This window comes from Camponotus vicinus, unplaced genomic scaffold, assembly GCF_025532165.1.
Source record: "Camponotus vicinus isolate PSW18456_S1 unplaced genomic scaffold, iyCamVici1.0 SCAF_9, whole genome shotgun sequence".
Lineage (NCBI taxonomy): Eukaryota > Metazoa > Arthropoda > Insecta > Hymenoptera > Formicidae > Camponotus > Camponotus vicinus.
This window is the reverse complement of record NW_028141981.1, coordinates 9,689,138-9,703,235: the sequence shown is the minus strand read 5'-3', so window position 1 is coordinate 9,703,235 and position 14,098 is coordinate 9,689,138. Positions and strand designations below refer to the sequence as shown.

The following is a 14,098-nucleotide window of genomic DNA, read 5'->3' as shown; positions in this document are numbered from 1 at the left end:
CTCGCTACAAAACTACTGTCAAACGACTCTTAATCAAATACCTTGCCAACATCGCTAATAATAAGTTATGTAGTATGTGATAAATTATCATACACGGTGCGCCACACAAATCTGCCTAACTTTTTAAAATCGCTTTATGAATTAAACAAATTTAGACGATTATACAAAGCGATAACGAAACAATACTATTAATCTTTAATTATACAATTAAAAAGAAATGCAAAAAACAGAAAAATTATTTCTTGCAATTTCTTGAACGATTTTCGTCTTGAAATTGTTCTGTTATAATTTTGAGAAATTTACAAACGTTTGCGAGAAACTGTTCAATTTTTTTGTTTTATTGATATTCAGCAACAAATTACGAAAAATGATGATTTCTTTTTTTTGTATTTGATAAAGTAATATTTTTTAATTGAATTATTAACTCTAAGAGATGCTTAGTTTTATAATAAGATATAAAAAAATTAAAGAATTTTTTTTTAATATAAATGTTATAAAAAAATAACTTGGCTTTATCATACATAATATTTTTTAGCATGAATTATTTAGAAAAAAAGTGATTTTAGAATTAAAGTGTCTTCTGAAATTCTTATCGAAGCATGTGACATACAAATCGCAGATTGGTGTTTTAATTGTCAAAGCATCATTGTGGTTCGTTACGCGTTCCAAACGAAGCGAAACTATTTCATTCTGACGTACTTTAATTTAGCTAACTATTCAAATAGACGCGCATGATTTACCTTCCAATCCTGATTCTTCAGCGCGCAGAGTCGTTTGAGGCAACAATTGTTCGTTCAATTTCTTTGCTCGCGTTTCTTCCTCCATTGTTGTCTTCTTGACCTTTTCTTTCGGAGGCTCTATCTTTTCATCGACCTTCTCATCTTCCGTTTCAGCTACGGAAGTACATTCTTTCGAGTCTTTATCGTGACATGTTTCAAGATGCGATATGTCAGTACTTATGACATTTAGAGGTAACATGAGAGAGTTTTAAAAAAATCGAAAGAATTTCTCGAAGCAACACAAACGTAAGAATGGACCGGTAAAAGGAAGAAAGAAAAACAAAAAACACATTTAGCGTCAACGTCAATAATGTGACGCGTCAAAAGAATAATGCTCTTCCCTTTCGTTTAAGGAAATTAGGAAAGAATCCTTTCTTACACACATAGATTGTTTAAACAACTAGAAAAACTATGAAAAAATCTCAATTAAACCTCGTCATTAAAGGCCGTCAAAAAATTCCCAAAATATCACACCGGGAGATAAAAAATAAAAAGAGAACTGTTTCGTGTTTGTGCATCCAGTATACTTACTGAACGATGTCGAAACATGATAACTTTTATTGCTGCGATTTCTCAAAAATTAGAAATATACATTATTTATTGCTGACCATTCCATTCTGGCAAATATCACGATTTCAGCCATCTTCATGAGATTTCGTCAACTCTGCTAAAATTATCCCCGAATTTTTAATTCCAGAACTCGACTATGTGACATCAAACATGACTTTATTGAAAAATAAATACTAAAATTATGGAATCACTTCAATTCAATTTCCGCGATTTCATTCTTTAAAATATATATAATACAATTATATATTAATGTTATATATTATTTTACAGATAACTTACATTATCATAATTTTATAATCGAACTTAGCTCGTGACAGACAGAGTCGAGTTCCAGGATTAGGATTGAAGGAGATGAAGACACGCGGATACTTACTCAGGACGATGACTTTGCTCTTGCTAATAACATAACCCAGCTCGTTCTCAGCTCGCACTTCATACAAGCCGCCATCGCTGCCCTTCAGCAGTGTCACTGTCAAATCGTAACTCTCCTTCCGCTGGCTATCTCTAGTGATCTTAATCCTGGCGTCCGCTGTCACCTCTTCCCCATCCTTGTACCACTTGACTTCTGGATCTGGTGTAGCGGATACCTCCAACTTCAGTGTGAGCGTTTCGCCCTCCTTCAATCTCTGGTCCTCTAGTTTCTTCAGCAACTTTGGTCGGGTGTTTACTGTCAGGTTGGAACTGCTCGAGTTCTCGCCGTACTCGTTTTGCACCTTGCAGGTATAATGGCCCTTTAGCTCAGTCTTCACCTCCTTGATGACAAGCTTGCAATTATCGCCTTCTTCCACACGAGTGTACTCTGTGCGCTTCTCCGTGATTTCGATGTCACCTAGGAACCAGTGCACGCTCGGCTTCGGAAAGCCCTCGACTTCCACCACAAGCTCGATGTTCAGTTCGCCCTCGTTCGCACTGATATCGCACAGTTTCGTCTTGAATTGCGGTATACCACGTACCTGCGAAAATTTCCATGAAAATTTGAATTAAATAATTAAAATAATTGAATTATTTTTAATTATTTAAAAAAAAATTTTGCTGAATAGGATTTGAAAAATTCTTTTAAAATGTAATTTCAATGAGACAGAAAGAATCAAGCTACATACTCTGACTTTCGTTTCGTCAGAAATGGTCCCGTGCTTGTTCACTACTTCGGCCTTATAAACCGCTGCGTCTTCCACTTTCGCACCGCTAACTGTAAGTATATAATTGTTTCCATTTTGCATCATTTTCACGCGATCGCTCGCGGTTAGAAGCTGCTTGTCCTTGTACCAATTCACCGAAGTTGGCTCACAATCTGGATCCACCTCAATCAAGAGATTCAACGTGTCTCCCTCATTGAGCACTCGAGGCTCGCCAAGTCCCTTTTTGATCTTCGGCGGGTATTTGATGCCGACCCTCCAGATCTCTGTCGTTTGATTGATCTCGTTTCGTGCGACGATCGAGTACGAACCCGCGTCGTCTCGTTTCGCATTCTTGATCACCAGCTTGTACGTGTCACTGTTCTCCTTGGTAATCTTGATACGATCGCTTGCCTCGATCAATTGACCGTCCTTATACCACATAACTTCCGGCGCCGGAGTGGCCTCCACTTGCACAGTCATCGTGCCCGTATCCTCAATAAGAATTATCATGTCGGCTTGCTTTTTCGTGACCTTCGGTGCGGACTTGACGATCAACTCGATCTGCGTACTGTCCTCGCCGAGCTCATTCTTCGCCGTGATGGTATAAACACCGGCGTCTTTGGCGGTGACTTGTTTAATCACTAACGAGAGGGACTCCTCGTCCTCCCAGAGGTACTTGATTCTACCGCCGGCTACGATCTCCTGGCCATCCTTGGTCCACTTGATGTCTGGCTTAGGATAACCCTTTACCTGCAATTCTAACATCGCGGAACCACCGATGTTCACTTCTGACTGCTTCGATTCCGTTTGTAATTTCGGCTTTTCCGGATCCTTCAGCAATTGATTCACAGCACCTTGCACCGTTAATTCCGCGCTGCAGCTAATGTTACCTGCATATTCGAGATCATTCTAAATTAATATATTTTGATAAATAATTCTTATTATTAATATAATATATTTCAAATACAAAAAATGCTTACATCCCAAAAAAATGTCTTGTTAAATACTTTCCAAATAATTTATCATATTTTTATAATAAATGTTATTTTACAAATGCTATTTTACTATGCTAATTCTATCTATTTTTAAAAACTTTTAACTTATTCTCTCTCCAAATTATTGATGCAAAAAGTAAATAGATAAAAAAATTAAATAGAGTTTATTGAAAAATTTAAATTAAAGTTGATTAAAAAATTAAAATCTAAAAACTAATTTCCTTAATAGGTGCAATGTACCTGTGCTAGTTTGTGCTACGCATGTATAAAGACCAGCGTCTTCGGGTTTTACATGCTGGAACACCAGTGCCAGAGTATCCTCGCTATCTTTGAAGAGAACTTTAAATCTGTCTTCAGGGTCGTACGGTTGTCCATCGCGTGACCAAAGGAATCGCGGTTCTGTTCCAAGCTCGAGAAGTCCCTCAGGAAGTCCCAAGAACAACGGCTTTTCATCTGTCACCGTCACCACCGCCTCGCATGTAGCATCGCCGTAACGATTCATAGCTGTGCACGAATATTTTCCAGCATCTTGTTTCTGAACATCGGCAATCACCATTTCATAAAATCCTTTCTCGGCGTTGTCCCGTATGATCTTCACGCGTTCGTGCTTTGCGTCTATCAAAACGCCATCCTTGAAGCTAAGAAAAATGTATATTTATCAATTTTTTTCAAGACAAATTAATTTTTTAATTATAAATTTTCGAAAAATATCTAAGACATATCCTTATTTTTGGACGTCTTTTTGTCTACTGAACATTTATATATCTGAATTTGTATAGCTAAAAAAAATTGTTCAATAACAAAACTTTTCTTCAATGTTATCTAATGTGAACAAATTTTGAAATAATTAATAAATACTGTAAATTTTCTTCCCTTTAATATAAAAATATTTTTTGTTAATTTGTAATTTCAAGATGTATAAATTTTAGATTTCTTTAATTAAATCTAAACTTACAATTTTATTTCTGGATTAGGATCTCCCTTGACCTTGATCATGAAGCGTAGATAGGTATTCTGGAGAAGCTCGGTATCTTTCAAACGCACCAAGAATATAGGCGCATTTGCTTCTGCTCTTGCTTTTTTCTCTTCTGGACTCACTGCGATATTTTACATTAAAAATGAAAAAAAGATTATTCCGCCAAACATTGTTTTTATTACATTTAATATAAATATTTAAGAGATTTCACCGAAAGGTTTAAAAAATATTCTAATTTTATAGACATACTTCTAATTTTCCAGGTTTCTTTTTTTCCGAATTTTTTTTTGCTATATTATAATCATTTTTTATTATAACTTACATCGTTGAACCACCAATTGAGCGGTGCATGTTGCCTCGCCGTTCGCATTCAAAGCACGTGCAATGTATATGCCGGAATCTGATTCATGAACATTCTGAATTTCGAGCTTGCACGTGGTATCGGACATCGTAGTGATGACGCGATCGGCCAGTTTATCCTCCATTGGTTTGTTATCTTTTAGCCATTGCATTCTAACAGTTGGGTCGGTGGTTAACAACGCGCACTCGAAAGTGGCAACCTCTCCGGCTGTAAAATATCATTTGCATCAACACGAAGCAATGACAGATTACGAAGTTCCGAAAAAACTATGAAAATGTAAGGAGCGAATCTGTCAATTCAGAAAATATTGTGAATAACGCCTCATATTGTTTTTACAAATGCAATTTCTTTCAATGGGGATAAATATAAAAATGATGTTTCAAGAATGCATTTAATACAGTTGAGTATAGTTATCAATATGTCTGTTCAATACGATGATATATCAATCATCTATTATTTGGTTATATATATATATATATATATATATATATATATATATATCAAGTAATTAGAATAATGTAATAATATGACTCATGAGAGAGTAAATGTGCATTAGAAGGCAAAATAATTTAAGATATAAAGTACATGTTCGAGGTTTCTACCAATATTTGGGTTTAATATAATTATCATACAAAAAATCTTGTTCGCTATAAGAGATACTCTGAGATATATAAATATGATATATGAAATATATAAGTATATTATATATATATATATATATATATATATATATATATATAATAAAATATATATTATATTTTGCATCAGATGTATATTTGTAATAGAATGCCTCATGCCTATTTTATTATCTCAGAGAAATGATTAAAGAAAATGTAAATGTAAGTCTAATTCAGAGAATAATATAAACTTTCAATAATGATAAAAAAGAGTGATATAACGTACAAGAATGTCAGAGTGCGATTGTGCGATTATGCATAAGATCAGACTAACTTGTCAGCATAATGAAATATAAATGCTTATTGTAGATATAGTATACAGCGAACATTTAGCGGCGAAGCGTGTTTAACCAGCATAACATAGTATTACGTCTAAAAGCATAGTTGATTCAGCTGGCTAAAGGAGAAACGTGAAAAGTTCCAAAGAGACATATAGAAGAAATACAGAGAATAATAAACGATGATAAACTAAGCAAAGTACGTCACTTTACCTATAGCGTGTATCAATGCCTTTTTTGGTCGTATCGCTAGAACAATAAAAATGTATCTTATGTCTTGTGATCGGATATATGTATTTTTGTTTCTTGCAATTATTCGTAAAACATGTAATGTCAATTTTCTAAAAGTCAAATTGACAATAACATAAGATAAAATTGTCCTATCATATAATAAGGTAGATTATTTAATATAATTATGTATGTCGAATTTATTTAAATAATCACATAAATTCAATATGATTAAAATAGTGATTATTTACAAATACAAAGTGTTTTAATGTACGTATTTTGTACAAAGCTATATTACATACTATTTATCATATTATAAATTTCTTTAATATTTTATTTTTTGTATTTTTTAAATGAAATTCAATTAACAGCGTTATTTTTTTTTTTAATTCTCCTATTTTGCTTATAATTCAAAAAGTAAAATAAACAATGTCTTACTTTAGTCGCTTTTATATAAGTGACTTTTGGTAGAATACAACTGGTATTAGTACAAATACAAGTAACATATATCTGAATAACGTTTCGACATTGCATACTTACGTTCCACACTGCATCCTTCGATTGTTTTGATAAACACCGGTCTGCCAGCATCGGTGGCGAGAGTGACTTTGGCAGTTCCCTTTTCGACATTCGAGTCTGTTGCCGTACCACCGGTGATTGCAGCCTCGTACGAAGTCGTAGATTCCGATATCTGGCCTACCCCTTGCGACGAAGAAGACACTTTTGTCTCGGACGCCGATTCCATAAATGTGGATACGCCATTACGATTACTCGAGACTGACGAGTATTCTACAGATATTATAATTGACAATTATCTTACTACTTGACACAAAGTGCGTTTGCAAAATTCGAATTAAAGAGTTTGAAATTATTTTTTATTTTTGATCATCGTAATCAAGTGAAATAAAATAATCATCGCTAATATTTTAACCTTTTAAAGATGATTTAAGAAAAATTGATACACGAATTGATGTCATTCCTTACAGCTTTAAATTAGGCACATAAATATACTTGCTGCATTATGCACAGCGGAATAAGCGCAATACATAACTACAATATACAGGGTGGCCCATTTTAATCCATCCAGTCGAATATCTCGAAAACCAAGCCTGGGAGAGAAAAATGTTTCAAACAAAAGTTGTTTGGTTTCGAGGGGGCCATAAGATGGTACCATTGGTTTGACCTTGAAGAGTCATTTGAAGGTCACGTGAAGGTCACTTCAATTTTTTAAAATGGAACACCCTATATATTTTTGCACATTCTTGTAACTCATCTCGAAAGCTTTCCAAAACACTATAATTAAGTTAGTTTTCATTAAGTACTTTCCGAGTTATGAGGCTTGAAATCATTTCTTAATTTTACATGAACCATAAAATATCTTGTAAAATATTCATTTTTCGATTATCTTACCTTAATACTTTTATGTACAAAATAATGAAAGGAATCAATTGGTGTAAAGAAAACACATAATTGTTTCGAAAAAAAAATGTAATTTGCGATTAACAATTGCATTTTTTCTTTCGAAACAATTATGTGTTTTCTTTACACCAGTTGATTCCTCTCATTATTTTGTACATAAAAGTATTAAGGTAAGATAATCGAAAAATGAATATTTTACAAGATATTTTACGGTTCATGTAAAATTAAGAAATGATTTCAAGCCTCATAACTCGGAAAGTACTTAATGAAAACTAACTTAATTATAGTGTTTTGGAAAGCTCTCGAGATAAGCTACAAGAATATGTGAAAATATATAGGGTGTTCCATTTAAGAAATTCAAGGTGACCTTCATGTGACCTTCAAATGACTCTTCAAGGTCAAACCAATGGCACCATCTTATGTCTCCCTTTGAACCAAACAACTTTTGTTTGAAACATTTTTCTCTCCCAGGCTTGGTTTTCGAGATATTCGACTGGATGGATTAAAATGGGCCACCCTGTATAACGATGCAACATCGATTTACATCGCCAACTTTAGCGAGCATGCGACATCGAATTATGAGAGAACGTTTCTCTGATTTAGTCAACGAACTTACCTTCTACGACTTTCGAAGAAGTGCTATATCGACTCGCGGAATATCTTCGAGACATGTTTGCTTGTGCTTCTTCGACTTTGGTCTTCTTTGCTTCCGATATGTTGGTCGCAGAGTCCTTTCTCTTCTCTATAATCTTGGTGGAGTCTTTGATCGAGTCTACCTTCGGTGGATTCGGATTTGCCTTGGCTTCTTCCTTCGCTTGAATTTTCTCGACTTTGGTCTTCTTTACTTCCGATATATTGGTCGCAGAGTCCTTTTTCTTCTCTACAATCTTGGTGGAGTCTTTGATCGATTCTACCTTCGGTGGATTCGGATTTGCCTTGGCTTCTTCCTTCGCTTGAATTTCCTCGACTTTGGTCTTCTTTGCTTCCGATATGTTGGTTGCAGAGTCCTTTCTCTTCTCTACAATCTTGGTGGAGTCTTTGATCGATTCTACCTTCGGTGGATTCGGATTTGCCTTGGCTTCTTCCTTCGCTTGAATTTCCTCGACTTTGGTCTTCTTTGCTTCCGATATGTTAGTCGCAGAGTCCTTTCTCTTCTCTACAACTTTAGAATCCTTGATCGAGTCTACCTTTGGTGGAGCCGGGTTTGCCTTGACTTCTTCCTTTACTTGGACTTCCTCGACTTTGGTTTTCTTTGCTTCGGATATGTCGGTCGCAGAGTCTTTTCTCTTCTCTACAACCTTGATGGAGTCTTTGGTCGATTCTACCTTCGGTGTATCCGGATTTATCTTAACTTCTTCCTTTGCTTGGACTTTAGGTGATGCCAAATTCGCCTGGATTTCTTCCTTCACTTGGACTTTAGGTGATACCGGATTTGCCTGCTGTGATTCAACTTTAACCGATACCGGCTTTTCGTCGCTCTTGAGCTCTTCCTTGGTTTCCGGCACTTCCTCAGTCACTTGAAGATCGTCCGCTGCGTGTTCAGCGAGAGCGACTAGATCGCTAGCGTATTGGCGAATCTCCTTGAGCCAATAACCTTTCACGGGATCCTTGTGAGCTACTAAAGTGATGGGATAATTAGGAATAGCTGGGTTGTGTAGTTCGAAGGATCGTATGTCACCGGGATGATCCTTTACTTCTACTTCTGGTAACTAAAACAAAATAATGGAATTTACTGCTTTGTATACCTTCGCAATATAATTGTGATATGATCGATATATATTCCCTTACTCGAATAATATCCTTTAGAACGAAAACTGATCTATCTTCCGAGATCCGTCTAACTTTGCAGACAAGAATTCGCGCCTTGAATAGGAACAAGTATCTTTCTTTGCTTTTTCCTTCCTTGTCGATAACTGTGTACCATTCCTGAAAACATAAATTAATTTCGTAATTTTCATTCAATCTAATCAGTTGATAATCAGTGAAATTTATTTTATCCATATCTATATATTTTGATTATAAAAGAGATAATTAAAAATTTATATAGAATAATTTTTTATAAAAAATAAGAAAACAAAAAACAATAGGAAAGTGCCTTTCAATTATTTTTTATCTTTCTCGTCTTTTATTTTGCTTACTATATTTTACCATAAATGTACCTACATGCGTGAGTAGTCTACCAAGTTTATGAATGTTCCCTTTGTATCCTTCGATATTGCTTATAAATTTATTATCGGTTGCCCTGTGAGGGATTCCTAGCATCAACTCCAATGCCTTTTGTAGATCGTCGCAGTTTTCGCCTAAACGGGTCGAATACTTCACCAGCTCCTGCGAACAATATGACCGATTCATCGATCGATTTATTTCTATGCTCGAAATTTATATTTACGACCGGAATTGATCGAAATAAGATTCGTCTCGATTTGACTCTCATCCTTGGACCGAATTAACTTGTGTACTTGTGTATCTTGTGTACTTGGACACGCTTATTAACTGTCGCGATGTTTCATGATTACGTCTGTCCCTCTCGTGTTTACGCAGAATTTTTCCATGAATTAAAATCACAGCTCTCCCGGAGGTTAATCTATTGCGACGATGCGCTTTTAGCTCGCTAAATTCGTACAACGCCTACGCGTTCGTACACAAACACGAAAATGTTCTCTATAGCGTCGTTTTTATATGAAGTGTCCAGATTTATCGAAAGCCATTTTACATTCCTCAACAAGTTCGCGATCTCTTCTTAAAACGTATTTGCAAATTTGTGAGGCCGAAAATTAAAAAAAAAAAACATTTTAAAATATCATAAAAGAACTTTCAATCGCAAGAATTAAAAAAGAACTTGTTTTCGAAAAAGAATACATCATTGTATTCTCGTTCTGAAAATTTAATAAACTTGTTAATGCCAACGAGGTAATAATTAAGTGCGGCATTATTTTAAACTTCTAGCTATAATGCTAATATTTTAAAACTTGCACTTGTTACAACGGCGACCTGTAGCAACGATATGAATCAACAATAATTGTATAAGCCAAGAACATCAATTACCGAACATTCTTGTTTTAATGTAAGTTTGCAAATGTTGTCACCTTCTTCCCGTCTCATTTTCCCGGGCAATTGGCCCGCATGCATACGCTAACACAATTAATCTACTTGGCTCGGAAAATATTACAATAAGCAAGAGCAAGTTCGTGAAAAATTTAACATCTGTGTAGTCAATTAACTTTATCTAACTTTACCAAACTTTAGAATTCTTCTATTCATCGTAATCTAAAAATCACATGCAAATAGAAATTTCCGTTCAATCAAATTTATGATACAAACATTACCGATACTTTAAAAAATTCTTTTTCTCATTTATATCAAACGATTTATAATGATGCGGATGATGATGTTTCTGTTAATCTGTTATAAATATTTCGAGTGAATGAGTGGCAATTATGTGTCGAGGAGACACGATTTCAAGGCAACGTGGAAAGCGCTTTAGCGCCGCGCTATTTCCGTCCGACGCAATAAAATTCACGTGGAAATATAGGTCGTGCTGTAAATTCATGTACGTATATTCGACTGTCTGATTGTCTCATTAGGTTGATCTCATCGACTAAAAAAAATATCAAGAGTGTGCTACATTTAAATAGCGTTCTGTCTTATTATTCACTTTCGCGAAAATGACCTCTTTGGGATGTTTCCCAAACTCCACAAATTGATATGTGTATAATATATTATTTTTATTACGATTTGATAATAGAAGAAAAGTAAAACATGCGACATACCTTCAACAGGAGCTGGTAATCGTTTATGCGTTGTATCGGGAGCTTTAAATGTTCCGATATACTTTTGTCGTCGCCCAGAGTCTGGCTCAATTCCTGCAAGAAACGAAGCGATGGCACGAATAGTTAGTGTCCATTTTTTTAATATTATATATAAATGCTGGGAAAAAATGTATATTTATATAAATTATATACAAAAAAATTTAGATTTTTAATTTCCTTTCAGAAATCATTAAAAATTTCTTTACTATTCTCATATATTTGTGTCTAGAGCTGCGCAACAGAAGCTATGCTATTCTTACAATCTTTCCATAAATTTAACGCACAAGTTCAAACTTTCTCGCACGTGCACACCTTTGATATTTTCGTATATCTATTCGGGAAGCCACAATTCGCAATTGGAGCAATTAGAGAAAAATCGACACTCGTAGGGAGAGAAACGTCTACCAGAAACAACGATCGCAACGCGTTCTCTTAAACAAGATCGAGATATTTCGACGACGATTCGCGCCACAAGGAACGTAATTCGATACCGGCAGCAACACTAGAGAGTTCTGCCTAGAACAACTATATTTTTGGATGTGTGACTGGATTTTGTGTGTAATATGCGGGTGCGTCACCCCCACACATGCGCGCGCGCGCGCGTTGTCATCGGAGATGTGAGGGTGTCGTTCGCGCGATTGACGTATCGCGACGCCTCGCGACTTCGATAGTAGGACATCGTTTGGAGAACGGGCTTTTCTTAGACGCGCACCTTGAAGGAAACACTTGGAGATATCCGGTCTATCGGTCGGAGGATTTTGTTGTATTGATCGCCGCGGACGGACTGCGTCCGTCAGGAGTCCCGATCGACACCCGATCGGATTCTGGGGGGATTCTCGCTCGCATATACGACGTGTGGTCAGTGGTTCGCGATACTGAGGAGGAATCTCTCGCAATACACTCGGAGGACCGATACGGCAACGGCTATACTTAGACGCCGGACGGTTTCGTGTGCGACTGACCACGCGCGAAAACAACACGAAGATCGCGCGGATCGCCGATACCCTCGGTTAGGCTCCGGATCCCGGTTTCTTTCGGCCGTCTTTCGGTTACCTTCTATACGCTAGCCAGGAAATTTTTTCTCCCCTCTTTTCAAAAATTAAAAGAAAAATTTACAGAATGCAGAAGAAGCGTGGATAAAAAATAAGAATCTGGAATATCTGGCATACATTATTTTATATTTCAAATGTCATAGAAGACTCAAAGAAATATCTTACTATTTAAAACTTTTATTTCATTAAAATTTAATTCTTCCTCAAATTGATTAATATTAAAAAAAGAAAGAAAAAACTAGAAGTTTTCTCTTTCTTTAATAATTTTTTAAAATTAATATAATTTCTCTATTTAATAAATAAGAAGAAATTATAATAAGTTATGCCGCATTAAAAATAATATATAAAAATTTTTAAAGAGAAAAATATTTCTATTTTTTTTGCGTTTAATATTCTTTTTTGTGATATCACAGCACTGTATAATATGTCATGTTACAATATTTGTCTTTTGCATCTTGAATTTTGATAAAAACGCATTTTTCATATAGTATGCATCTCGCACTATCAACTGTAGGCAAGACGAACGAAAGATGTTCCGTTCGTTAAGAATAAACTCAGCTATTTTGAGGGCTGGACACACGCCCGCATATCCCCGTCCGTTATATAATTACATTATTTTCTCCAATTCATACCGCCGCGATCGAACATGGAATCACGTAGAAAATTCGCAATATGTGCGTTGCATTAAATTTTACAAATTACAAGGTTTTATTTATTTTAACTTCTTAATTCGCGTATGATACTTATTAAAAGCAAACGATAAAATAAATATTGTCGGCGGTTTACAATAATCACTTTTTAAGATATATTATTTGTGTATCAAAGAATTATTATTATAATATTTGAATTTATCTTTTTATATATAAAGCATATATTTAGTACTGTAGTATTGTATTTAGATCTAAATTTTAAGTAATAATTTAATTTATATCTCTTTTTACATATTAATTTTATTATATCTAATATTTGATATTTATATATTAATTTTTATGGCCGGTTTACAGATAGAATTTTGATTTGTTTCTATAAATATATTGCATTTTTGTTTACATATTCGTTATAATTGCACAAGTATTTGAATATTTTTGGAATGATGAAATATTAGTTTACCACGATTTGATATTTACATCGTTAATGCCAACTCGTTACAATTCGCATGTTTAAATTCATATTAGTGTCTTGTTTTATCTTAATATAAATATTAATTCAATCTGACTTGAAATAACATGTTGTGTCTCAGTTCATTTCAATTTAAAATTAGTAATTAATCCTTCATTAACAGTGACAATTGTCTTATTTGTTAATATAAACATTAATGCCCGATTTCATCAACCGCGTTTAACTTTAATCTTAGTTCAACTCACTCTTTGTCTCTTTCTAAAGGAAGAATTAAAAGGAGATAAAGAGTGAGTTAAACTAAGATTAAAGTTAAACGCGGTTGGTGAAATCGGGCATAAAAGAAATAATACAAATATGAAAAAATTATTATAAAAGTTTAACTATAATATTTTCTTAATTTTTTCACAATTATAATAATAAAAACAGAAAATTTTTACCTCGAAGTATTCGCGTACTTCGTTGTTTGTCTGAAGAAATTCCTGAGCAGCTGGCTCGTCCCTGCAGTATGCCACGTGCTTGTCAAAATCTCTCTCCTGGAATAAAATGACATTTTATTGCAATCAGTATCTCTATTCAAACATGAGTTATGATCTTGAAGTTCAGTCGTAAAAAAAAATCATCTTATACTTTGTATATTTTTACAAGTATAATCAGCATACATTAAAGAAATGTTTTGCATCACTTTATTTGTTTTCATTTTCGCTCCACGAGAGAGAT

General features: G+C 34.6%; 1 protein-coding gene across 9 annotated transcripts in view; it reads right to left on the bottom strand.

The window, feature by feature from the left end:
• The window catches only part of Obsc (Obscurin), a 51,114-nt gene that overhangs the window by 15,032 nt on the left and 21,984 nt on the right, over positions 1-14,098 (bottom strand). For 7 of the 9 annotated variants that reach the window (XM_083107909.1, XM_083107911.1, XM_083107910.1 and 4 more), the window contains 13 exons: positions 13,819-13,914; positions 11,172-11,264; positions 9,565-9,729; positions 9,190-9,327; positions 8,018-9,110; positions 6,523-6,771; positions 5,968-6,003; positions 4,761-5,006; positions 4,418-4,559; positions 3,703-4,100; positions 2,450-3,357; positions 1,723-2,302; positions 741-893 (listed from right to left, as the gene is read on the bottom strand). In XM_083107909.1, coding sequence (XP_082964035.1) covers positions 741-893; positions 1,723-2,302; positions 2,450-3,357; positions 3,703-4,100; positions 4,418-4,559; positions 4,761-5,006; positions 5,968-6,003; positions 6,523-6,771; positions 8,018-9,110; positions 9,190-9,327; positions 9,565-9,729; positions 11,172-11,264; positions 13,819-13,914 — 4,297 coding nt within the window. The remainder of the gene's footprint in view (positions 1-740; positions 894-1,722; positions 2,303-2,449; positions 3,358-3,702; positions 4,101-4,417; positions 4,560-4,760; positions 5,007-5,967; positions 6,004-6,522; positions 6,772-8,017; positions 9,111-9,189; positions 9,328-9,564; positions 9,730-11,171; positions 11,265-13,818; positions 13,915-14,098) is intronic. The other 2 variants (XM_083107905.1, XM_083107908.1) reach the window with 2 other exon arrangements.